The 27340-nt window shown below is 37.9% G+C and overlaps 1 protein-coding gene and 1 long non-coding RNA gene across 13 annotated transcripts in view; one reads left to right on the top strand and one right to left on the bottom strand.

The window, feature by feature from the left end:
• Positions 1–27340, top strand: part of LOC143264324 (uncharacterized) — a 159003-nt gene that overhangs the window by 88122 nt on the left and 43541 nt on the right. The gene's annotated exons all lie outside the window — the stretch shown is intronic.
• Tet (tet methylcytosine dioxygenase-like) overlaps positions 1–27340 on the bottom strand; it is a 190094-nt gene that overhangs the window by 150599 nt on the left and 12155 nt on the right. For all 9 annotated transcript variants that reach the window (XM_076530774.1, XM_076530776.1, XM_076530770.1 and 6 more), the window contains one exon: positions 14229–16619. In XM_076530774.1, the coding sequence (XP_076386889.1) occupies positions 14229–15338 (1110 nt within the window). In that variant the 5' untranslated portion in view covers positions 15339–16619. The remainder of the gene's footprint in view (positions 1–14228; positions 16620–27340) is intronic.

The following is a 27340-nucleotide window of genomic DNA, read 5'->3' as shown; positions in this document are numbered from 1 at the left end:
GTCATAACGATCAGTAAACCGTATAACTTTTTGTAGTTGTTATAGTAGGTTTACTGTAAATTCAAAATACGACGACAATTTTTGCATTTATCTCTGAAACTATAACTGATAGGCAGTTGACTCTATAGAAAGAATTTGTTCAGAATGATGTCCTTGACAATATATTTCAAGGTCATCCACATCGGTTTGCTACATTACTTTTTATTACAAAAAATGTGTAGTGATCCACCAAGTTCCAGAAGCACCCGTTCCCGTAAACTTCCACGACAGAATCACATTCTAAAGCATACATCAGACAGCAATTTCCAGGATCGAACGAACTTACAAAAAGCCGATCGATAACCCCAGATTGATGGGGTGAACCCTTTTTCATAAAGAAACTCCACCGAAATACTTAAAGAACTATTAAAGCATCATCCAGTTAAAGAATCATCCGTAAACTTCCACAAAGAGTCCTACATCGTAAGTTGAAGGTAATCGAACGATTTGCAGATCTGATCAAGAAAACGTTTACGGAAACACGATGGTTCGATGTATCGAGATTTAAGTCATCCGCTTGGAATCCTTTTAAATTTGGTCTCTCGACGAGATGGCTCGACGAACCGCGGACGGAGGGCTAACGACCACGAAAAGTGGATTTCACACTCGGCTGATGAAGGCTGCGCTGGAAATCTCGTTGGTTCGGGTGTCGTGGCACAAGGTCGAGAGAAATTCCTTCGTCAGGGTGGTCGATCGTTACTCGCGCGCGATCCTCGCGTCTTCGCTCGCCTTCCTCGTTTCCTCGGAAAATCGAGTTTTCCACTTTCCCTCTGGGCAAAAACCTTTTACCAGGCCGGGCAAGGGTGAAGCACGAGAAGGGGCCGCCTGTTAATTTATCCGAATGTTAAGTCCGCGTCTCTTAATCGAGTCAATTGTGCTGGGCGACGATTAATCAACTTTTCCTTCGAGATACCCTTCGTGCTTTATTCGTGAACAATCAATAGCTATTTTACACCTTTCGATTTCTTCTGTAAACGACTGAACAATGTAGTCAACTTAAAAGCCTAGCAATAAGTATATACTTACTAAAAAATTATAAATATATATTTTAAATTAACTGACATGGGTGACAAGATATTTTATGAACAATTTTAAATATCTTTTAAAGTACTGTTTCTTTGATGTTATATCTTAATACTTTTTTATTTTAAACATTTTATAGAATGAGTCTATGTAAAAAAATATGCTGTTTTGTTTAAAAAAAAAAACATGAATATTGAGGACCTTTTGGAAGACTTTTTTTAAAGACAGGAATTAAGACATTTTTAAATATTGACAATAAATTTTCAAATTGAAAAATCAAGAATTTAGGAAATTTAAAAAATTGAAAATCAGCATTCAAATCAACTAAGCAATGAACATAAAAATTTTTCAAATAAGACATTTTTAAATATTCACAATAAATTCTCAAGTTGAAAAATCAAAAATTCAAGTAGTTTAAAAATGTTGAAAATCAACTCTCAAATTAACAAAGCAATGAACATAAAAATTTCCCAAAACATTTGTCTAATGAATAAGTTAAGACACTTTTAAATATTGAAAATGAATTCTCAATTTAAAAAATCAAAAATTTAAAAAGTTTAAAAATGTTGAAAATCAACCCTCAAATGAGGAAAGCAACGACAATAAAAATTTCCCAAATCACTTCTCTAATGAAGAAGTTAAAACATTTTTAAATGATAACAATAAATTCTGAAATCAAAAAATAAAAAATTCAAGAACTTTAAAAAAATTGAAAATCAGCCCTCAAATCAAAAAAAACAATGACCCTAAAAATTACCCAAACACTTCTCCCAAAATACCAAAACTCCTCAATCGATTTTCGAACTTCCTCAATCGATTCCCAAATATAAATTTGGGAATTAGTTACAACGTATAAATTTGCAGACGTAGAAATTGTGAAATATGGTGACACGGAAGAAGTAAAAGGAGACGGTAAACGGTCGCGCGTTTTAAATAATGAAACATTTCCCGAGCGACATAAATAAACGGGACAAAGATAAAGAGCGTCGAGCACAGAAGGTTCGAAGAGAATGGAGGGGTAGAAAATTCACGGTTGCGAGACCGTCTCGGCGAGGAGGCTGCCAGGAAGTAGGACGAATTTTTCGACTTCCGCGGCTCGATCGATCCCTCGTGCCCTGCCAGACTCTCGATATCCATTATTACGACGAAATAGGCGCGGGCGCATCTCGGTGCCTCCCTTCTGGCCTCCGAAAAAAATACCACGTGGAAACTTTTAATTGTCTGCTTCAACCCCTTGCAAAATAGATTTTTTTTCTTTTTTAAGGATTCTCTTTCAAGGTCAGATTTATTATTACACTATTCAGGTACACTATTCAGGTGCACTATGCAGGTACATTATTATTGTTCAGTATGGGGGTGAAGTTGAATATTTTTCTACTGGCGTTCAAAAAAAAATACCACTTGGAAACTTTTAATTGTCTGCTTCAACCCCTTGTAAATAGGATTTTTTATTTTTTGAGGATTCTATTTCAAGGTCAGATTTATTATTACTCTATTCAGGTATACTATTCAGGTACATTATTATTATTCCAAATTTGCTGTTAGTGTGAACCTTAGTGAACCTTAGTGAACCTTGATGTGAACCCTAGTGAACCTTAGTGAAACTCGATGTAAACCTTAATGAACCTTAGTGAACTTTGATGTGAACCCTAGTGAACCTTAGTGAAACTTGATGTGAACCTTAGTGAACCTTGATGTGAACCCTAGTGAACCTTAGTGAAACTCGATGTAAACCTTAATGAACCTTAGTGAACTTTGATGTGAATCCTAGTGAACCTTAGTGAAACTTGATGTGAACCTGAGTGAACCTTGATGTGAATCTTACTGAACCTTGATGTAAACCTTAATGAACCTTAGTAAACTTTGATGTGAACCTTAGTGAACCTTGATGTGAACCTTAGTGAACCCTGATGTAAACCTTAGTGAACCTGAGTGAACCTTGATGTGAACCCTAGTGAACCTTAGTGAACCTTAGTGAAACTTGATGTAAACCTTAGTGAACCTTAGTGAACTTTGATGTGAACCTTAGTCAACCCTGATGTAAACCTTAGTGAACCTGAGTGAACCTTGATGTGAACCCTAGTGTACCTCAGTGAACCTTAGTGAAACTTGATGTAAACTTTAGTGAACTTTGATGTGAATCTTAGTGAACCTTGATGTGAACCTTAGTGATTCTTGATGTGAACCTTAGTGAACCCTAGTGAACCTTAATGAAACATGATGTGAACCTTGATGTGAACCTTAGTGAACCTTGATGTAAACCTTAGTGAACCTGAGTGAACCTTGATGTGAACCTTGATGTGAACCCTAGTGAACCTTAGTGAATCTTAGTGAACCTTCCATGAAAAATTTCCCAAATGTACCAAAAAATCTATTAATTCTTGAAGAACCCTTAAGAAACGAGTCCAAAAAGAAAGAAGGTGTAAAGTGCGTCGATTCGCAGACGTTTCGCGGACCGAATCGATCGAGGGGTCGCTCCCCCGGTAGCAGTTTCTACGCGAAACGAATAATCGGCATCGGGCGGGCTTTTCGGTTCCGGTTTCTCGATAAATCGAAACTGTGCGAAGCCCGTCAAGAGGACGAGAGAAAGAGGATCTGACCCGACCGCGTCGACGAGTGTTCGGTTACGAGACGGCGATGCTCCGACGCTGCTCGACGCTTACCACCAACAGCACGAACGATTCGCGAGTTATTCGCGAAATCGATAACCGAACGATAACGGGTCACAATTCCCGGTTACTTGGGGGTTATCGTGCGTCAGGCCAGTCAACCCTATACGCTATGCACTAGACAGTTCATCTGGCTCATTCACTCTTTTAGTCGGCCTTGGATTATGGAAATAACGTCAATGACCCTCTTCATGTTTTCTGAGACTGCTAACTTAGTTCTATACCTGATGGTTAGGTTCACTTTTTGAGACTCGTTTTTTTAATTAACTGATGGGGTATGGTTCTTCACTTGGGTTACAGTGTCATGGGTTGCAACATGTTATAGTGTCACTTTTGTATGTGGATTTATATGTTACATTTGTACTTGCATTGGGTCACTTTTGTAACTCCATTGATGAGAAATGTTTGTGGCTAGAGTGATGGGTTAATTTTGTGAAATATATTTTTATAGGACATGTTTGTTGGCACACTGATGGACTTACACTTCTTCACATAGCTTACAGCATCAAATATAGTATACTATAATGAAATGACTTCACCTGCACTTCACTGTTACTACTCATTGACACAAAATGGCTGACTAACAATTCCAGTAAATAATGTCAGACTACAAAGAATATTAATGATGTCCAATTCTGTACGAATACCCAGTACATACTGAAATAACCTAAAATATCAGCAAAAGATCAGACAGATAACCTGACACCTAGTAAACAATCAAACGAGTCACAACCTCCACCCAAGTTACTTAAAAATAAATCAACCGAAAAGCAATATCTGTACATAATTGAAAAGTAAGAATTTATAAGTCCGATAACGCGGTGTTTATCGTGCAAGTAAGCATGACACGCGAGCAAGAAGAGTGTGGTCAGAGGCTACCAAAACAAGTGTCAACGCCCACGCGACTGCTTACGCTCGGTGTTACGTTGTATTACGTCGTTACGAGAGACGAGCAAGTACGAAGGCGATTCACACGTGGCCGTGGACAATTACTCGATGAAACTGGGGGAACGAGAAGATCGCTAGAGATTGCACTCGGTGAGCGAATGCCGCAATTGACCCGTTGCTTTACAATGCTAGATGACAACTTAGGAAAATGCAGAAAGTGGGAAATGCGGGGTCACGTGTTGTGAGAGGGAAATGTGGAGTGGTTGGAGGGATGGAGGGGAATTTTGGGGAGATGGGGATTTTGAGAGAGGGGGAGTTGGAGAGATTGGGATTTTGGGAGGTTGGGATTTTGGGAGATTGGGATTTGGAGAGATGGGGATTTTGGAGAGATGGGGATTTTGGGAGATTGGGATTTTGGAGAGATGGGGATTTTGGAGAGATGGGAATTTGGAGAGATGGGGATTTGGGGAGATTGGGATTTTGGAAAGATGGGGATTTGGAGAGATTGGGATTTTGGAGAGATGGGGATTTGGGGAGATTGGGATTTGGAGAGATGGGGATGTGGAGAGATGGGGATTTGGAGAGATGGGGATTTGGGAAGATTGGGATTTGAGGAGATTGGGATTTGGAGAGATGGGGATTTGTGGAGATTGGGATTTGAGGAGATTGGGATTTTGGAAAGATGGGGATTTTGGAGAGATGGGGATTTGGGGAGATTGGAATTTGGAGAGATGGGGATTTGGGGAGATTGGGATTTGGGGAGATTAGAATTTGGGGAGATTGGGATTTTGGGGAGATAGGGATTTGGGATAGTAGGAATTTGAGAGCGTTGAATTTGGAAGCGTAGAAATTTGGGAGCATAGAAAATTGAAAGCGTAGGAATTTGAGGGCGTAGAATTTGGGAGCGTAGGAATTTGGGAGCGTAGAAAATTGGGAGCGCGGTAATTTGTGAGCGTACGAGTTTGGGAGCGTAGAAATTTGGGAGCGTAGAAATTTGTGAGCGTAGAAATTTGGGAGCGTACGAGTTTGGGAGCGTACGAGTTTGGGAGCGTAGGAATTTGTGAGCGTAGAAATTTGTGAGAGTAGAAATTTGTGAGCGTACGAGTTTGGGAGCGTAGGAATTTGTGAGCGTAGAAATTTGTGAGCGTAGAAATTTGTGAGCGTACGAGTTTGGGAGCGTAGGAATTTGGGAGCGTAGAAAATTGGGAATGTAGGAATTTGTGAGCGTAGGAATTTGTGAGCGTAGGAATTTGGGAGCGTAGGAATTTGAGAATGTAGAAATTTGAAAAAATACAAATTTGGTAAAATTGGAATTTGAGAGCATAGAAATTTGAGAATATAGAAATTTAGAAAAAAATTTGAAAATGTGAAGTACCAAAAACCCAAAGACTCCATTGCTCCTCCAATCAACTCCAAAATCAGGGACACAAGGGTAACGATATCAATGTCCACATAACCTAGGGGAATACGCCGACACGTTTGCTAATATATCTAGAAATCGGTGGACAGTAGGCGGAGCTGAAATGAAGTCAAGCGGTGGGGTCCACCATCGAATCGGTCAAGTATGAGTGGACAACGAGTAACCCCACTGAAAATGTTTATTAACGTGCTCCGCCCATTAGTTACGGCACATTTCTAGGCAAAATGTCAAATAATGTAGTAAATTTGCATATGGAGTGTCTGTAATATACGCATGACATCCATTTCAAGGTTTGAATCTACACTTGGTGATGATAAAAAATTCATGTGATATGCGGTTTTAACCTTGATTTCACCTTATTTATAGGAGATGGTAAATTTTGTTAATGGTGTAAACAAAGTGAGTTATTACATAGGATGTATACATGATACATATATGATGTATGTGATGTATAGTATGATGTATAGGAAACATATGAGATGTGAAAGTATATGGGACATTTAAGATGTGCAGACATTTATGTTGAATAAGATATACAAGACATATAGGATTTATAAGACATGTGAGATATATCAGGATGCAGGACATACATGTATGATATGTGAAACATATAAGATATATAAGACATGTAAGGTATGTATAAGACATGTGAGATATATCAGAATGCAGGACATACATGTATGATATATGAAACATATAAGATATATAAGACATGTAAGGTATGTATAAGACATGTGGGATATACTAGAATACAGAACATACATGTATGATGTATGAAACATATAAGACATGTAAGGTACGTATGTGTATAGGTATAGGTATAGATACTTATATGTATAAGACACACATGATGTAGTATAACATACGCAAAACATGTGAGATGTACAAGGTACCCAATAAGACGAAGCTTTAGTTCATATAAAAACAACGAAACTAGTGTTTAATTAAATAAAAGTGTACAAGACGAATGTTTAATTATATAAAAGCTATAAGACGACTGTTTAATTAATAAAAAATATTTGATCCGACACGGGATGAAATACTTTTGAGCGTTAGTGTAGGAGCGCCGTCACAACAACCCACACCCTCGCGGATCTTAACACCCTCTTTATCCCGAGGGAAAGCTCGCCCCTCCGGTGTCTTTCTGTTCGCGAAAGAGAAGGCGACCCTCCGGGTTCATCGTACACCTGGCGTCGAGAGGCCATCCGTGCCGCGATGCCCCAATTTTTATCGTCTTTTACCGCTGTTTTGACCCGTTTCCCGACCACGGAAACATTCCGACCCCGTCCCGATACGATTTTTCCCTTCTCTTTCATCTTCGACGAGCGTTCACGGGACAATCGACCTTCGCGATCCCGCTAAATCGAGATGAAATCGCGATGTGACGGCCTCTGCAATTGCCACCCCTCGAGCCCTTCAAAATGTTCGCCACTTGCCCGGCTTCCTCGCGATTCGATCGATACGCATTCGAGATACGTCCCTTCGAGACTGACAATCGATTAAGAGCCTTCCTACTAACGCTACTTGTTACGTTAACCCTTTACGGTTTGAGCTTTCTTTGTTCTTGGTGTACGGACTCTTTAGGAACATTAGGTAAATTTAGGTTTAAAGAGTTACTTCATCAAATACATTTGATTTAATGCTATTTCTAATGAAATTTTACGGACTTACTTATTCATGAAAAATCATTTAAGAGCACTCGATAGGTGCTCTTGAAAGCGACAATGCGAAATGGATAACGAACGAGCTTTTGCTCCATGATTGGATAAACTCCCTTCTGGATATGTTACGACTGAAGTGTCTTACAAGCAAGACTTCACCTTTCAAATTATAGTTAAACCTTCAAATCGAAGCGTATACAACATTGAAATAAAATATTTCATAATTGTATGTCACAAGTCAGATTCATCAAAGACCCTCTATAACCTCATAGCTTCTCTAGACAAAGCAGAATTGTAGAAATCTCTTAAATGATCCTCGACTCCTAAAATCATAACTGTACCTAAATTTCAGAACTTCAGACTTGAAATTATAAGAAAAATTTCAATAAAATTGATCACATACTGTGAGTGCACCACAAGTCAGATTCATCAAAGTACAAGGAACCTCTATAACCTCATAAATTCTCTAGACAAAGCAGAATTGTAGAAATCTCTTAAATGATCCTCGACTCCTAAAATCATAACTGCACCTAAATTTCAGAACTTCAGACTTGAAATTATAAGAAAAATTCCAATAAAATTGATCACATACTGTGAGTGCACCACGAGTCAGATTCATCAAAGTACAAGGAACCTCTATAACCTCATAGGTTCTCTAGACAAAGCAGAATTGTAGAAATCTCTTAAATGATCCTCGACTCCTAAAATCATAACTGTACCTAAACTTCAGAACTTCAGACTTGAAATTATAAGAAAAATTTCAATAAAATTGATCACATACTGTGAGTGCACCACAAGTCAGATTCATCAAAGTACAAAGACCCCCCATGACTTCATAAGCTCTCCAGAAAAAAAATATAAAAAGTGATCATTTAAATCGCATAAGTAGTCAAATTGTAGATGTGAATTTCAACGATTTTTGAAAAGTGATAATCTGATAATTACAGTAGCGAGCCATGAGCTTAAGGAGTCGTTGCTCTCGTTGCAGCTTCATTCTATCCATAATTATGAATGCTCGAGGTCAGACGTCGCATGTTGGTTTTAATAAGGCATAAAGCGAAGAGGAGTTTACCATAATCGGCCGTCAGGATCGTAATAGGACGCGTCGTGTCGAGGTGAGGGACGATATATATCGCGGCGGGGTCGCCGTTGACTGATCGACTTCGTGGATCGCATATTATTTGCACTCGACAGGCTATCATCGAGCGGAACAACAATTTTCTCGTTTAATCGCGGCTCATCACGAGATGCGGTCTGCCTACGCACGGCTGTCCGTGAAAGTCACGATAATAGCTGTCGGTGACTCACTTAAGGTCAGCTCGGAAAGCGGCACGATAAAGTCGCCAAGAAAGACGTCTTCGCGAAAAATCGTCCCTCCTCGTTTATCGGCGAGGCAAGAGAAAAAAAAAGAGTGGAGGAAGAAAGAATCACCGACTGCGTAAATATAAGAAATCGCTTCGTCGATGCGTTTCAGGAAGCGAGCCAGGAAATAACTCGCGGAACTCGGTTGTTTCTTATCGGCCGGTCGTGTATTTACCCGCTTCGTTCCTTCGATTTTACTCGGCGAAAATTTATCGGTAAAAGCGTATTCACTGTAGGAATTATGACCTGAAGAAATTGTTAGAAGTTATCTGATGGAGGCTTGGGAAATAATAGGAGGGAATTATAGGAGTATTTAGGGAATTCTGGTGATATCTAGGGAATTCTTGGGAGATTTAGGAAATTCTAGTTAGAATAGGATTCTGGAGCTATCAGAATTCTAAAAAAATCAATAGAGAAATTCTAAATCTAGGGAATCTTAGTGGCATCTAGGGAATCCTAGGGACATCTAGGGAATTCTTGGGAGATCTAGGAAATATGAGTTAGAGATATAAGATTCTGGATCTACCAGAATTCTAAAAAAATCATAGAGAAATTCTAAATCTAGGGAATCTTAGTGGCATCTAGGAATCCTAGGGACATCTAGGGAATTCTTGGGAGATCTAGGAAATATGAGTTAGAGATATAAGATTCTGGATCTACCAGAATTCTAAAAAAATCATAGAGAAATTCTAAATCTAGGGAATCTTAGTGGCATCTAGGAATCCTAGAGACATCTAGGGAATTCTTGAGAGATCTAGAAAATTCGAGTTAGAGCTATAGGATTCTGGATCTACCAGAATTCTAAAAAAATCATAGAGAAATTCTGAATCTAGGGAATCTTAGGGGCAAATAGAGAATCCTAGGGACATCTAGGGAATTCTTGGGACATCCTGGGAATTCTTGGGAACTCTATGAAATTCGAGTTAGAGCTGTAAGATTCTGGAGCTACCAGAATTCTAAAAAAATTATACTGAAATTCTAACTGAACCTTGATATCTAGAAATATCTAGGGAATTTTCAAGAAGACACCAAATACTTTCTAGGGAATTTCGAAGGATATTTTACAGAATTAGAAGTGAATCTGTGGAATTCTGAGGAGATCCTAAGGAATTCTAGAGACCCTAGGGAATTATAAAATTCCTAGGGATCCTAGGAATTTATAAGATTACTCTAGATAACCCTAAGTAACCCTAGAGACCCTAGAAAAATTTATAAACAGACCCTTGATAATTGTAAGGTCTCCAGAAAAGTTTAAAAAGCATCAGTGAATTTTAACAGAATCATAGGGAATTTTAAGAACACGTCAATAAAAAGAAACTAGGGAATTATAGTAACTACCTATAAGTTACTATAAGTTGACGTAAAGTGTTGCAATATTGCATCAATGATTGCAAGTCACACGTTTTCTCAAATATTGTCAAAAACACGAGGCACGCGTTCGCCAGCGATCCAAGGCGCGTTTATCGCCCGCCAGATAAACGCGTCCCGTCTACATACATTCTTATCTACAGAGACGACCGGCTGTCCGATTCCCTGTCAACATCGATCTACATTCTTCCCTTATCACTTTCTGTTTCTCACTTCTTTCTTTTGGCGCTCGATAAAAAAACCTGAGTAAAAGAAGACACGAGAAGAACAGAGAGGTATAAGCAAACACAAGATGAAAGAAGAGTGTTCCAGATAGGAAAACACGACGGGAAGACGATTCATCCGTGTATTAATAATACTGTTTGTAGAAGTTTTTCAGGAAATTTTTGGGTACTTATTTTTTTTAGCGTTTCAGGTTTTTATATTTGTAGGTTTTTAAGATTTGGAGGTTTAAAAATTAGGAATTTTTGAATTCTTGAGTTTGGAATTTTTTAAAGGGTAGGTTTTTAGATTTTTAAGTTGTAAATTTGAGAATTTATGAATCCAAAAATTCCAAATTTCCAAATTTCCAAATTTTCAAATTCCAAAATTACCGAATTCCAAAATTTCCGAATTCCAAAATTTCCAAATTCCAAAATTTCTAAATTCCAAAGCTTCCAAATTCCAAAATTTCCAAATTCCAAAATTTCCGAATTCCAAAATTTCCGAATTCCAAAATTTCCGAATTCCAAAATTTCCAAATTCCAAAATTTCCAAATTCCAAAATGTCCAAATTCCAAATTTCCAGATTCCAAAATTCCCAGATTCCAAAATTTCCAAATTCCAAAACTTCCAAATTCCAAAACTTCCAAATTCCAAAACTTTCCAAATTCCAAAATTTCTAAATTCCAAAGCTTCCAAATTCCAAAATTTCCAAATTCCAAAATTTCCGAATTCCAAAATTTCCGAATTCCAAAATTTCCGAATTCCAAAATTACCAAATTCCAAAATTTCCAAATTCCAAACTTTCCAAATTCCAAAATGTCCAAATTCCAAAATTTCCAAATTCCAAAATTTCCAAATTCCAAAATTTCCAAATTCCAAAATTTCCAAATTCCAAATTTCCAGATTCCAAAATTCCCAGATTCCAAAATTTCCAAATTCCAAAATTTCCAAATTCCAAAACTTCCAAATTCCAAAACTTCCAAATTCCAAAACTTCCAAATTCCAAAACTTCCAAATTCCAAAATTTCCAAATTCCAAAATTTCCAAATTCCAAAACTTCCAAATTCCAAAACTTCCAAATTCCAAAACTTCCAAGTTCCAAAATTTCCAAATTCCAAAATTCCAAAATTCCAAAACTTGTAATTCTAAAATTCCAAATTCCAAAGTTTCAGATTTCAAAATTTCGAATTCCACAATTTCCAACTCAATCTCCCAATTCCCAAAAAATTACCCAAATGAAAAAATCCCAAAAACCCCGCACTCAATAAACCTTCCCCCGCTTTTCTACCAGCACGGAAATATGTTTATGAGCAAATATCCGAGTCGATTCGCTTTAATTGTCGGACAGCGAGTTTTATCAACGTTCAAGAAAGGAGCGAGTCGAAGAGAAAAGAGAAAGGAGAGGTGTCCCGTTCGGTATCGCCAGCAAACAACACGTTTGTTTCCGAACGAGCCGGAGTTCGATACGCGATTATTATGACCCGCGACGAGCCTTGAACTTGCCCTACGATAAGCGAGCTGCTTACGAGCTACCGCCGTTCAAACCGTAGCTGTTTATTGCATGCACCGAGCTCTGCACACCGCACACACTGCCTTCGCGACTTTGCCATTAAATTGACTCGCGTCATCGTACAATGACCCCGTGCATTCGCGTTTTCGAAACGAGCTCGCCGCGACATCGACCTCGCTTGATCGCTTTCGAGATCGTACAATCGACCGTGCCGTTTTCTTAACTTCAATTCGATCCGTTATAACGATCGCTATGAAATTCACTCTTTGCGTGTTTTAGGGAAGTTGGACTGTTTAAATAGTTTTTAAAGAAATTGTGTATTAATTGTAGTAGATAGGTGATTCGTGCAGAGAATGTTGCAAGAGATATTGCTTCAAAACATGTTTGTTATTGCTAGTTCTGAGAATGTTCGAAATTACGCTGCAATCTGTGGAGAATTAACCTCAATATTTGAACTGTGTGGGGCATTGTAAATAACAGTAAGGAAATTCTTAAAGTCGCAGATCTTTCAATCATTGTTTGACCAAATTCGTAGAATCATATAGTTGGGAAGACTCAGTATGAAATATTTCAAATTTATAAATTCTTCAATTTATAAGTTACGAGATACCTTCTTGGATTTCTGAATGAACAGATTCGTAAATTTCTCCATTTTCAAATTATTAGATCTCTAAGCTCATAGACTCCTATATCTAACCAAGCCTTGTATGAAATATTCCATGTTTGCACATTAGACAACTTTCAAACTTGCAACTTATCAAACCCTTAAATTCTTAGATTTGCATATAGAAAAATGTTCAAAACCATCACAGAATCCGTACATCTCCAACTTCCCCTATGTAAAAATTTCTGGAGTCCCATAGTTAGCTAAACCTTCTATATCTCACATTTCTAGAGTTGTAAACTTTCAAGTTTGCAAATTACCGAATCCCTCAATTGCTAGATTTCTCAATAAAAAAATGAGAAATTTTGAATTTAAAAATTCCTAAAGTCCCATCAGGCAAACCCTCTAACAGCCTTAAACAATAGATTTGCGTACGGTTCGTATCCGTTACTAGGAAAAGCGAGCATCCGAACAGGCCAGCCAGTCAACCCACCAACCCCCTATTCAATGTCGCTACAATAATAAACCACCTCGGTTATCTGTATTTCTGTATTTCCCTCTGGGATTCTCGGCACATTCAGGCATCGGGGCCAAGTTCAGCCTCTATCTATATATACGCGTCGTTCTACAACGCGTACGGGCCGTGTCGGTGTTTATTCTACCCTGCCAACTGGGTGCTGTGTGCACCCTTCACCCATTTCGCCCTCTGACGTACACACCGATACACCTGGATTTTCACCAATTTCGACCAACGCGACCTGCCGCTTGTACGACGATTTCGTTTTCCCGCCTGTTTCGCGACAATCCCCTTCCGTGAAACTGCCCCAGTTACGCCAAGGGATGATTAACGCGGACAACAACAGGGTTAATCGAAGGGACAGATTCGCGCGACATAAACTGAAACTAGGCCTTATACTATTACATTTTTAATTCCACAAATTCTTCTTTCATTTCTCACTTTATATTTTATACTAATTATATATTGGACGACAATTTATGTTTGTTTGTTGGACTTATTCAAATAAAATTGCTCTTTTATCTGCGAACTGCTGGTTTTTATACTGACTGATTATTAGAGTCAATTATTTACGTGCTTGTTACTTGGATAGAATTATTCAAATAAAATTGCTCTTTCACTTCATTCGCTACCTGCTGCTGTTTTATATTAACACTAGTCTAATACAACCTTGAGTACCACCTTCTATATTTGGTGTTACTCAATAAAGTCTATTATATACAGAGTTGTCACACACTGCATATATTTAATAAGGTTGTACATTTAATAATTATTCGTAATGTTAAACGAATGTGGCACCAAATGACTGAAAGACTTTCTGAACGATCAAAGATACAGACAAAATTGGGCCCATCCCAAGATACCTTGATCGAAATAAGCCGACTTTACCTAGAGTCTTATATACTCTAGATTTACCTAGAGACCTAGCTAGAAGAGATAAAGAGAATAAGAGTAAACACTAACCTTCTTCTCGGTGAGCTTCTCGCACCGCCTCATCTTGCAAATCTGATGGCTCTTGTCGTTCCTGCAGGGCGCGCAGTCCCCGCAGTTGTCCTTGCGTTGGCACCCGATGCACTCTCCGCACCTCTTGCGTTTCTTCTTGGCCGGCTTGTCGCTGAGGCCTCCGTCTCCGTCGGCGTCCGCGATTCCACCGCCCATATGATGGGGTCCCCTGTTCGCGGTGGACGAAACAGCGGCAACCTGTCCAGAACTCTCGACGTTGCCTGCCCCGGCGCTGTCCTCCGACTCCATGGAGCCAGCTCGTATTTTTCTGCGCTCCTTCTTCCTGCCGTCGATGCCGATCGGCCTCGAGGTGGGCGACGAGTCGAGCACCGTGGACATCGGGTTCTGGAAGTTGGCGTGGTGCAGCTGCGGATAGTCCGGCTTGACCACCGTCAGCACGGTGTGGTGCGGGTGACCCGGTGGCGGCGGTGGAAACGCCTGTACGGGGCTGGAGCCCAGTAGCTGTATGTGCCTCTCGTCGAGTAGCTGTTGTTGGAGAGCGGGCACCTCGCGGGCCTGTACAGGTGCCGGGACCAGCGGGTAGCCCACGCTGCCCCGATGAGGATGCGGTGCCGGGAGCGGCGTACCGAGGGTGTGAAAGCTCGGCAGACCGACGGCCGACGTGACCGGCGGCGAGTGCGATATCGAGGCTGGCGACAACGGCGTCAGCGCCGTCAATTGCGGCTCCGCTTCGCTCGGGGCGGTGAATTGGCTGGCGAAGCTGGGTAGACCTTCTCCTGGTGGGCCACCTCCTCCACCAGCGTTCTTCGACTCCCAAGGCCTGTACTGGCTAGCGAGCACCACCTCGCCTCGGGAGTCGATCAATCGCCCGGTCAGGCCCTCGTAGTAGTCCCAGGAGGACGTCAGACCCAGTCCAACGTCCTGGGAGTGAAGAGTCGTCAATGTCGTCGAGCTGTCCATCGCGTTGTCCCCGGCGAAGCTGCTGAACGGCGGCAGGTGACGCGCCGGGTCACCTGGACCGACCGAGCTCGGCGAGGTCGCTACCGCCGCCGGAGGGCTACCTGATACCCTCTCGGTGGCGACGACCTCCTTCGTGACCTCGGCGCTCATCTTCCTCGCCACGTCATCTCGACTCGAGCCCCCTGCTCGCAGGAGGTCGCGTTACCGTTCGAGAATTTCCTCTTCGGCTGTCTTCTATCTATGGGATCTCGTCACCTCGCGACCTTGCGCTCGCTCCTTGCCCGTTCCCGTTTGCGGAGCCCTGCGATCGTGACCGGATGCTCGTTATCGGGATTAGGCGCTGGATCTTCGACACCCTGACTTCTACCGGTTCTTGCTGTAAAGTCGATTTCTGTGTTTCTCTGTGTCCGTTTCTGGCGTATGTACCCTGCGTGTGTGGTCGATTTTTCTTCCTTCTAATCGATTTTTTTGCTTGCTCTCTCACGTGCTCTTTTCGCGATCTCGCTCGCTCTCTACCTCTCTCTATAACTCTATTTCTGTCGTTTGTACTCAACAGGTTTAGGCTACGAACTGAAGTAGATCGGTTTCTCTGGGAGTAATTATATGCGAGTCCCCTTTTCTGGATATATAGGGCGGCCTGCGTTCTCCGTCTCCGTCTTTCGCTTTGGATGGGACTCCTTCCTTAATTAGATACGTTCGCTCTCTTTCTCTCTCTCTCGTTCGCTCTCTCGCACTCTCTCTTCCTCTCTAGTAGGTGCGTCCGTTTGTTTAAAAAAATGAAAACTTTAATCTTACTTTAGTTTATTACTCGCTTATTACATAGAACTCCTTATAGCTTAGAAAACTTTGTCGGTTCGGCTATTCCCGCTTAATTAATCTGTTCGCGATTTCGAGCGATCGCTATAGCTCGCTCGATCCCTCGCTGGTTACCGAGTGTATATCGTTAGCTTGCTGAGTGATTAGTAGAAAAAAGAAATGGTAGATTCTTTGGTTTACGGTTTTTTTTTATCCTTCTTTTTCTTCGCGCAATAGTTTTTATACTCTTTTGTCTTCGTGTCTTCCTCTTCCTCTATTTTTTTTTTTTTTTTTTTTTTACTTTTTGTTATTATAATCGTCTTTGTTTCCCTTTTGTTATTCTCGTCTTTCGATTTGGCACTGGCGGACTTTAGCTTTTTTTTTCTTTTTGTTTCAGATATACTTTGTACACTAATTAGATTACTATAGCTCTTAATGTTTTGTCTTCCTCTTCTGAACCTAAGCTCTTCGAATATTTTTTTACTTCCTCTTCTACTTCTTGCTTTTTTTTTCGTTTTTACTTTTTGTATCTTTACGTCGATATAAACACACTAATTACTTCTTTCGCGCTTCGTAAGAAAATAGAAATCACTTGAGGTTAATGTGGCTTGTTAGAAGGCGATTGATTTGTACGATCTGGAACAGAAAATATATATTTGCGTGTTAGATATTATCATGGTTTATTTATGAAATTTATCTTATCATTTATGAAATTTATACAAATTTATTGAACCTTCAATATCACATCTCGTTTTCATTTTCACAAACATGTTTCAAGTACTATTAAAAAAATTCATTAAATCTCAATGACATACAAAAGAGAAAGGCTTCAAACAAACCTAACTTGCAATCTCTCTAAAAGATCACAAAAATTGAATCAAGTACAAGGAAAAATATTTCGTTAAAATTCGAATGCAAGTAAGAAATATTTCGTAGATGAAGGTGCAAACGCGATAGCCAGAATCGTATAACGAAAGAGAAAATAAAAAGAAAAAGAAGAAGAAAAGTATGAGGAGATAAAAAGGCCGATGACAAGGCTCGTTTAACCCTCCCCTTTCACCGTGGTCACGTGAGGCGATCGTAAGCTAGAACGTGACACGCGACTACGTGGGAACGTGTCATAGACGTTACCATAACGTGACCATCGCTAAAGCCAAGGTTACTATTACGTTCGGCGTGTCTGCACACCTACTCGCTCGCTTTGATACCCGCGAATGTTGTACTCTAATACCCGGACGGTTCATTCACGTTGCTTAGAGAGCGATGACGATGGCTATGAGCTTTTCGCGTTTCTCGTTTCTTCCTTCGTTAACTCGTTTTATCTTTACATGCATGATTCATCTTCTTGCTCGATTTTTCGTTTTATGATCACGGTTTTGTGGTGTGTTTTATGGTCGTTCGTTTTTTGATGTTTGGGAGGATTTTTTATTATTGATACTTTAAGTTTGGAATTGTTTTTTAGTGTTAGTATTTCGGGTTTGGAATTCTTTTTTAATATTAGTATTTCTAGTTTGGAATTCTTTTTTAATGTTAGTATTTCGGGTTTGGAATTATTTTTTAATATTAGTATTTCGGGTTTGGAATTCTTTTTTATTATTAATATTTCAAGTTTGGAATTAATTTTTAATATTAGTATTTGTAGTTTGGAATTATTTTTTAATATTAGTATTTCGGGTTTGGAATTCTTTTTTAATATTAGTATTTCGGGTTTGGAATTCTTTTTTATTATTAATATTTCAAGTTTGGAATTAATTTTTAATATTAGTATTTGTAGTTTGGAATTCTTTTTTAATATTAGTATTTCTAGTTTGGAATTATTTTTTAATATTAGTATTTCTAGTTTGGAATTCTTTTTTATTATTAATATTTCAAGTTTGGAATTAATTTTTAATATCAGTATTTCAAGTTTGGAATTATTTTTTAATATTAGTATTTCTAGTTTGGAATTATTTTTTAATATTAGTATTTCTAGTTTGGAATCTTTTTTTGATATTAATATTTCAAGTTTGGAATTATTTTTTACATGTTAATATAATATTTCAAGTTTGTAATTATTTTTTACATGTTAATATGATATTTCAAGTTTGTGATTAATTTTTTGCTATTAATATAATATTTCAAGTCTGTGATTAATTTTTTGCTATTAATATAATATTTCAAGTCTCTGATTAATTTTTTTCTATTAATATAATATTTCAAGTTTCTGATTAATTTTTTGCTATTAATATAATATTTCAAGTTTGTGATTATTTTTTTTACTATTAATATAATACATCAAGTTTATGATTAATTTTAACATGACATCTAATTATATTTCAGTTATAAAATCATTCAGTAAAGTTTAAAAATATGATTTCTATAGCTATTCATTTTTAATGATACAATAATGTAGTCTCATGTTTAATTATTCCTACAAATATAATGTTTGATTTACAACACTAATAATCTTCATAGAATGTTACATTTTTAACATTGTTTATATAAACTGTTCATCCCCTAACTAATTAACTGTTTCTACACATATAATGTTTAATTTACAACATTAATAATCTTCATAGAACGTTACATTTTTAACATTGTTCATATAAACTGTTCATCCTCTAACAAATTAATTGTTCCTACACATATAATGTTTGATTTACAACATTAATAATCTTCATAGAACGTTATATTTTTAACATTGTTTATATAAACTGTTCATCCCCTAACTAATTGTTCCAACACATATAATGTTACAACATTAATAATCTTCATAGAATGTTACATTTTCAACACTGTTCACATAAACTCTTCATCCAAAATTCAAAATTCAAAAGACACAAAAAAGAAACATTGATGGAAATTTGTTTTGTTCGGGAGCGGTTCGAAGCCATCGCCAAAAAGCAAAGCGACATTGGTCCTCCGTGAGATATCGACCGGCATTTAACCTCCCTTTCTGATCCCTTGACGTTCTCTTTCTCTCTGGCTGGCGATGATGGCACATAGTAGTACACGGTATACTCTCAACTCCATCATGTAACACGTAGATTTGCACACGCGTGCCGGGCACACGGTGATGCACACCGACAGCGAGCTTTTGCATCGCTGCTGGATGCACATAATGGCTGGTGTACATAGAGAGAACGATAATTCTCTCTCTTTCTCTCTCCCGCTGTCTCTCTTGGCCGCTTTTCCAACGACCCGCCGCAAAACTCTCTCTCTAATAGCTTTACAGCTGTGGCCGCCACGTCGGGAGCTTTCGCTATCGTTGGAAACTTGCACTGTCGTTCGTCGTGCACTTTCGCTTACCACGTGGCGATTCAACCCTTTCGGGAAATTACTCGCTTAAACTTTCTTCGCAATTTTCTTTTCTTTTTTTACAGAGTTATTTTTCTTCGATTTCATCTCTGTTCTTTTAATTTCGAATCAGGGGTAAATCGTACATTTGTGCGAATTATTTTAGGCTTACATTTTAGGTTTTGTTTAAATTATTTTGTTTTAAGAAGTTTAATAAAATGATTCTTCTTAATTTTTTAATGTATTTTCACAAAAATTGAAGGGACTTTAATCAGTCAATTTTTAAAACCTTTCAAGTGTAAATTGTACATTTGTGTAAATTATTTTGGGTTTACATTTTAGGTTTTGTTTAAATTATTTTGTTTTAGGAAGTTTAAATAAAATGGTTCTTCTTAATTTTTTAATGTATTTTGACAAAAATTGAAGGGAGTTTAATCAGTCAATTTTTAAAACCTTTCAAGTTTAAATTACACACTTGTGTAAATTCTTTTGGGTTCACATTTTAGGTTTGGTTTAAATTATTTTGTTTTAAGAAGTTTAAGTAAAATGATTCTTCTTAATTTTTTAATGTATTTTGACAAAAATTGAAGGGACTTTAATCAGTCAATTTTTAAAACCTTTCAAGTATAAATTACACACTTGTGTAAATTCTTTTGGGTTTACATTTTAGGTTTGGTTTAAATTATTTTGTTTTAAAAAATTTAAAAAAAATATTTCTTCTTAATTTTTTAAAGTGTTTCAACAAAAATTGAAGAGACTTTAATCACTCATTTTTCAAAACCTTGCACTCTTCAATTTCTTTCACCAACCAACTCTTTAATTTATAAAATAGATCAAGATAGGGATTTTCAATTAAATGTATTACAATAATGCTGACTATGTAACAGATACATTTTTTATTTACTGTAAATAGAAAATGAATGAAAATATATATAAAATATATGCAAAATGTATATGTATATTCAACCAAACTATTTATCTTAATTGTTTATAAGGGTTGATTTTAAAAATGTTTTAAATTGAACATTCATTAAAATCTAACAAGATTGACAATAACATAATTTGTAAAAAAAGACATAAAGCTGGTAAAAGCAGATAAACGTAAAATCTTGTGCATGGGACAAATACAAATTGTACCAGTTCGAATGTTCCTGAAGGAGGCTCCAGCGCTTCAAAAATAACAACACCCGGAGAGAAGAAAGAAAAAGACCTAGCCAAGAATTCTGAAACGAACTACAAAACGCATTCTCGAAACACACTCAACGAGCACCGAAGAATTCTATCACGATCGATGAATATCAAGGCTTCCGAATGGAAATCGCGAAAACCGAGCGAATTCGGCAACCAGTTGGAAGTCACGAGACATCTGTCGATTTCGAAACATCTGCACGTGGAGACCACAGGCGATTGAACTTTCCTGCTTGTTCATAAATCGAGACTAGACTGAATACCGCGAACTTTAATCTTTAAAGGTCGTGAAACTCGTTCGACGATATCACGGTGCACTGTCACGTGCGATGTAGGTTAAAATCAATTTTTAATGCGTTTTCTTGGCTCTTCTGGTTTGGGCTGTTGGGCGTGGGACCTAGAACGTGAGACAATGTAGTCGGGAGTTTACGAAACCACGCTTACAAATCAAACTCTTTCGAAACTTGCAAGTCGAATCTTTCGAGTTAGAATTTGATTTCCTGGCCAACCTGCATATTTTAATATTGATCTGGTGGATCCAAAAAGAGTCTGTATACTCCACATCGTCTTAACTTCTAGTGTAAAGAGTCAAGGTATTAAAAATAAATTGTTTTGAAAATGGAGAAAAGAATGTATGGAACATTGTCTGTTGTCGAAGGAGGATTATAAGTATATTAGTAGTGAAGGATTTAAACAATATTCATCATGAATTGTATTAAACGTCTATACTGAACGGTGCATCAAGTGCAAAGAATCATGAGTCAAATTATTAAAAATAAATTCTTTGAAAATGGAAAAAAGAATGTATGAAACATTGTCTGTTGTCGAAGGAGGATTATAAGAATATTAGTAGTGATGGATTTAAGCAATATTCATCATGAATTGTATTAAACGTCTATACTGAACGGTGCATCGAATGCAAAGAATCATGAGTCAAATTATTAAAAATAAATTCTTTGAAAATGGAGAAAAGAATGTATGGAACATTGTCTGCTGTCGAAGGAGGATTATAAGTATATTACTAGTGATGTATTTAAGCAATATTCATCACGAATTGTATTAAACGTCTATACTGAACGGTGCATCGAGTGCAAAGCATCATGAGTCAAATTATTAAAAATAAATTCTTTGAAAATGGAGGAAAGAATGTATGGAACATTGTCTATTGTCAAAGGAGGATTACATGTATATTAGTAGTGATGGGTTTAAACAATATTTAGTGCAACTCCTTGTTTAAATTATTAAAAACATTTTTTTTTTAAATAGACGATATATAGAACACTCTCTGTTGTCAAGGTAGTATTATAAGTATATTATGAATGGTTTAGAAAATTATAAGTGAATGGTTTATAAGAATAATAAGTACAATGAACATTTATCATAAATGTTACTAAACTCAGTGCATTAAAATGCAGATCAAAGTACAAAAAAACATATCTTTCCGAAAATGAAGAGAAGTATGTAGCACGAATTTCATGGAATGGCAAGATCGATAGGTCTAAGCGGAAGAGGAACACAAGACGATGACGAGACGAAAATTTCGAAAAGGCTAGGCGTCGAGACGCGGAGCGGCGGAAAGAGGAGAACAGCTGGCGCCTGGTCGAGTTGCACTTTCGTCGAATCGACCGTAGGCCCGGCTTTGTAAGCGCGTACAAAAATTCAATAGCGCGCGCGCTCCTCGTCGTCGCGAGCGTAGCGACACCGAGCGATATATCCCGTCGTCGGCACGCAGGACGCGGCTTCCCAGAACCGTGTACAAACCAGCTGGCCAACAGAAAGAGATCGGAGATTCCGCGCGCTTGGAATTAATATTAGACGGCGACGAGTGCGCGCCATCGAAAAAACCGAGAGCTAACGAAACCTGCGTGTTGCCCTTTCTGCCGAGCGGAATATTACTGCGTGATTAAGGCGTGCAGACGTCAGCGACCTATCAGAAGATTCCGCATTAAATAACGCTTCAAGAATGTGGTATACAAATTTTCAATACGAAGCTTCGTTTTTGAGGAATGTTATTCTGAAGCGGACTCGTTCGAAGAAATGGAGGATGTGAGGCATTCTTCAATTGTGGACGATGTACGTAACGTAGCATGATGATTGAGGTATCAGGAGATTCTGCATTTAATAACGCTTCAAAAGTGTGATATACAAATTTTCAATACGAAGCTTCGTTTTTGAGGAATGTTATTCTGAAGCAGGCTTGTTCGAAGAAACGGAGTATGTGAGACATTCTTCAATTGTGGACGATGTACGTAACGTAGCACGATGATCGAGGTATCAGGAGATTCGGCATTTAATAACGCTTTAAAAATGTGCTATACAAATTTTCAATATAAAGCTTCGTTTTTGAGAAAAGTTATTTTGAAGCAAACTCTTTCGAAGAAACGGAGCATGTGAGACATTCTTGAATTGCAAAAGATATACATGACGTAGAACAATAATCAAGGTATCAGTGAATTCTGCATTGAATAACGCTTCAAAAATGTCATATACAAATTTCCAATATGAAGCTTCATTTTAGAGAAAAATTAGTCTGAAGCAGTTAGTCTTATTAGTCGTTCAAAGAAACAGAGTATGCGAGACATTCTCAAATTGTGAACGATGTACGTAACGTATCATGATGATCGAGGTATCAGAAGATTCTGCACTTAATAACGCTTCAAAAATGTTCTATACAAGTTTCTCATATGAAGCTTCCTTTTTGAGAAAAATTAATCTGAAGCAAACTCGTCTACTCAGACGGAGGATGTCAGACATTCTTGAATTGTGAACGATGTACATAACGTAGCATGATGATTGAGGTATCAGAAGATTCTGCGTTTAATAACGCTTCAAAAATGTTCTATACAAGTTTTTGATACAATGCTTCCATTCCAAGAAAAAAATTTGGGAATAATTTTTGTTTGAAAGAACACAGCCAATGAACTGTATGACACAAGGTATTTAAAACCATGTAAACAGAATTAGTTACATCGTCCGATTAAAACTATTGTAATATCATACCCAACACGAGCTTAGTTTTGAAACGAGATCAGATTATCAGGGCGCATATACCTCATTTCAGTTTAGCCCTCGTACGCCATTTGCAAAACTGATACCTGTACCATAATTAATGACTGAAATAAAAATTGTTCATTTCTAATAAGAAAAATTCTCAAACCTTGATAGAATGGTTTTGTACACAATATAATAATTTTCTGAAGGGTGAAACTCAGAAAGTAATTTTTTTTCAAAACATTGATTCATATCTTGTGCCGACAGAATTATCTTGAACGACCTCCTAAACTAAAATTTTTTAGCTCGTTTCTTTAAGATCTTTTCTACTATCTTTTTAGAGAGTATACTAACTTTTTAGAGGGTGAAAAAAATTGAACCACCATTCGAATAACAGTGAACATTCATGTTCCATGTTTCTTTTTCACAAGGAACGACGTCGCGGAATTCTGTGCGTCTCGTTTCGTTATTATCGCGAGACCGTATCGAGCAGTATAGTACACTATAAGTATAGTAGCGTATAGACGGCTGGCTCGAACTCCTTTGTTTCACTCGGGTTTAGCGTCGCGCCGCGTTATCGTGACGCGGGCGAATTTCGTGTCGACGCTTTTGCACGCGGTTTCGCGGTAACCGGCCGAACGACCGTTCTGGCCCTTTGCTCCCTTTCCAATACGCGACTACCTTGAACAGAAGCGGTCTTCGGAATTGCCGTAAACGGACACTCGCCTGCTTAGTGCATTCCAAATTTTTCAATTTATACTTTTCTATCTACACTTTTCAAAGTTCTATACACTTTCAATTTTTCTTCTCTTTTCAGCTACACTTAGCTACACTTTTGAAATTTCTATACATTTCTAATTTTTCTTCTACTTCTTCAATTCTATTAATAATCAGCATCATCGCATTTATAAATTTTCAGGGAATAACTAAATTTATACAATTTACAGAATTCTTCATTTCGAAGTTACTCTTTGATGAAAACTATATTTGCAAAATTTAAAATAAATCTAAGATGTTAAATCATTTTGATGTGTTCCATAAATGCAGTGTTAACTCATTTTGTCTGAGTGTACTTACTTAAGTATATTCGCTGACTTTCACAAAACATGAAATGTCCACATGTGCTCCCAGTGTACTCACATGAGTACAGTACTAAAATTTGTAACATGAAGACATGTATTAATATTTTTATTATAAAAAAAGATTTTATTTACTTAATAAAGCATTGAATGTCTGTACAATTGTACTCATATGAGTACCATACTAAAATTTGCAATATGAAGACATGTATTCTTATTTTTATTATAACAAAATATTATTAGTTACTATTAGAATATAGTAAATATATAATATCCATATAAGTCCCCCCAAAAAATTCCTCATACTAACACATGGGTTTGTTATATATTTACATTTATTTCTCATAGAACAAATAAAGATTGAGTCATCGAAAATTCACCGTAACGGTGCACCTTGATCGACAAGAATCGACGGGGTGTCCCCGCGACCCATGACGGGGTCGTGAGGTCGACCCGTAAAACGGAGCACGACAGGAGGGTAATTGTTATTCGGGTGACGTCGGTTCCGCTTATCTTCGTTTCCGCGAGCGTAAATCCGCGATAAGGCGCGTTTTTCGCGACGGTGCCGCGCTAATTCCGGCATTACGGCGAAGCAAAAATGGCGGTCGGTCCGCTGTTCGCCCCGTTCGCTAGCCCGAAAAAAGGAAACGCGAATAAAAAAAAAGCAGCTCTCCCGGCGGCGTCCGAGCAAAAAAGCTCCGGGTACACTTTCGCCGACCTCGTGGTGGCGAGCGCGCGCACCCGCGCCCGCTCGACTCTCGCGACAAAGGCTGCTTGATTCAAGGTCCCACGCACACACGCACACGCCACACGATTCGTACACATGCGCTCAACGAATGCACGCGTTCGTACGGGCGCACGCCCGTGTCCGTACGACTCGGTGCCCTTCGCTAAAAATCGTACTTGCTTCGAAATTCAATTTTACTGAATATGCATTTCGATGACCTTGAAATATATCGTCAAGGACGGTATTCTGAACAATTTTGTTCTCTATGTATAACCGCTGTTGGGCTTTAATTTTGGAGATATCAGCAAAAATATGGAAAAAGCGATAATTATTTACAGGAGGGTAAAAGGCTTATCAATTTTGATGACCTTGAAATATATTGTCAAGGACGATGTTCTGAACAATTTTTCTCTGTAGGTACATTGGCTGCTGGGCTTTAGTTTTGAAGGTATTGGCAAAAATGTGGGTAATGTGGAAAATGTGGGAATTTTTTTATAGGGAGGTACATACTGCTCCAATCTTTATGACCTTGAAATATATTATCAAGGAAGATATTCTGAACAAGTTTTCTCTCTATGTACAACCGCCGTTGGGCTTTAGTTTTGAAGGTATTGGCAAAAATGTGGATAATGTGGACAATGTGGGAATTTTTTTATAGGGAGATACATACTGCTCCAATCTTTATGACCTTGAAATATATTGTCAAGGAAGATATTCTGAACAAGTTTTCTCTCTATGTACAACCGCCGTTGGGCTTTAGTTTTGAAGGTATTGGCAAAAATGTGGATAATGTGGACAATGTGGGAATTTTTTTATAGGGAGATACATACTGCTCCAATCTTTATGACCTTGAAATATATTGTCAAGGAAGATATTCTGAACAATTTTTCTCTCCATGTACAACCGCCGTTAGGCTTTAATTTTGAAGATATTAACAAGAATATGGGAAAAGTGAAAATTATTTACAGAAGGGTGCAGGATTTATCAATTTTGATGACCTTGAAATATGTTATCAAGGACATCATTTTGAACAATTTTTCTATTCACATATAATCCCCGTTGAGCCCTAACTTTGAAGATATTAGCAAAAATATGATAAAAGAGAAAATTATTTACAGAAGGGTGCAAAGGTTATCAATTTTTATGACCTTGAAATATGTCATCAAGGACGTCATTCTGAACAATTTTTCTCTCTACATATAATCCCCGTTGAGCTTTAGTTTCGAAAATATTAGCAAAAATATGTTGAATGTGAGAATTGTTATCAAGGAGGTATATGATGCACCAATTTCAATGACCTTGAAGTATTTTGTCAAGGACATAGTTCTAAGTAACTCTCTTTATATATGTAATCATCTCTCGACCTTAGTTTCTAAGATATACGCAAAAAGTTTTAAACAAATGTGGTGTAGATAACACAGAATATTTTAGTATTACATGACCATTATACCATCATGTATTTTTTTAATGTCCTAAATGAAATTTATTTTGGTATTAGTGTTCTTACTTGACCATATCATCTATGGTTATAGATGTGTGATAGTAGAAAATGTCATATTGGAACATAGTGTGATCCCACATACTGAGATCATGCCAGAGATTCTTAAAAATTAATAAATCATAGTTGAAAGGTTGTTAAAGTTCAAACCTTACATAGCTTGAAAATTGCTGAAATCTAATATTATTAAATTAAAACCAGATTGAGAGTAACAACTAACAAATTGAGACAAACAAGTTAAAACTAATAAATTGAGACTAACAAGTTGAAAGTATCATTTGAAAACATTGCAGCTCCGAACCGACTATACCGAAGCGTAACACCGAACTGACTATACCGAAACGAAACTCCGAACCGACTATGCCGGAGTATAACTCTAAGCCGCGTTGGCTGAAGCATTGCTCGAAAGCAATGAGCCGATAAGAAAACGAAACGAAAGGCAAAATATCAACAAACTTAAATCTACGGCGTCGTACATCGGCAAACCCAATTTGCAGGAAATTTATCGTCGCGGGTCGATCGGGTTGGGGCATAAATCGTGGGCCCAGGTTGAACATTAACGTCGCGCAAAGTCTCGATAACGTTCGCGCGGTAAGAT

The sequence above is a fragment of the Megachile rotundata genome, chromosome 1 (genome assembly GCF_050947335.1).
Source record: "Megachile rotundata isolate GNS110a chromosome 1, iyMegRotu1, whole genome shotgun sequence".
Taxonomy (NCBI): domain Eukaryota; kingdom Metazoa; phylum Arthropoda; class Insecta; order Hymenoptera; family Megachilidae; genus Megachile; species Megachile rotundata.
Note: the sequence above shows the minus strand (reverse complement) of the source record. Positions and strands in the feature narration are given on the sequence as shown.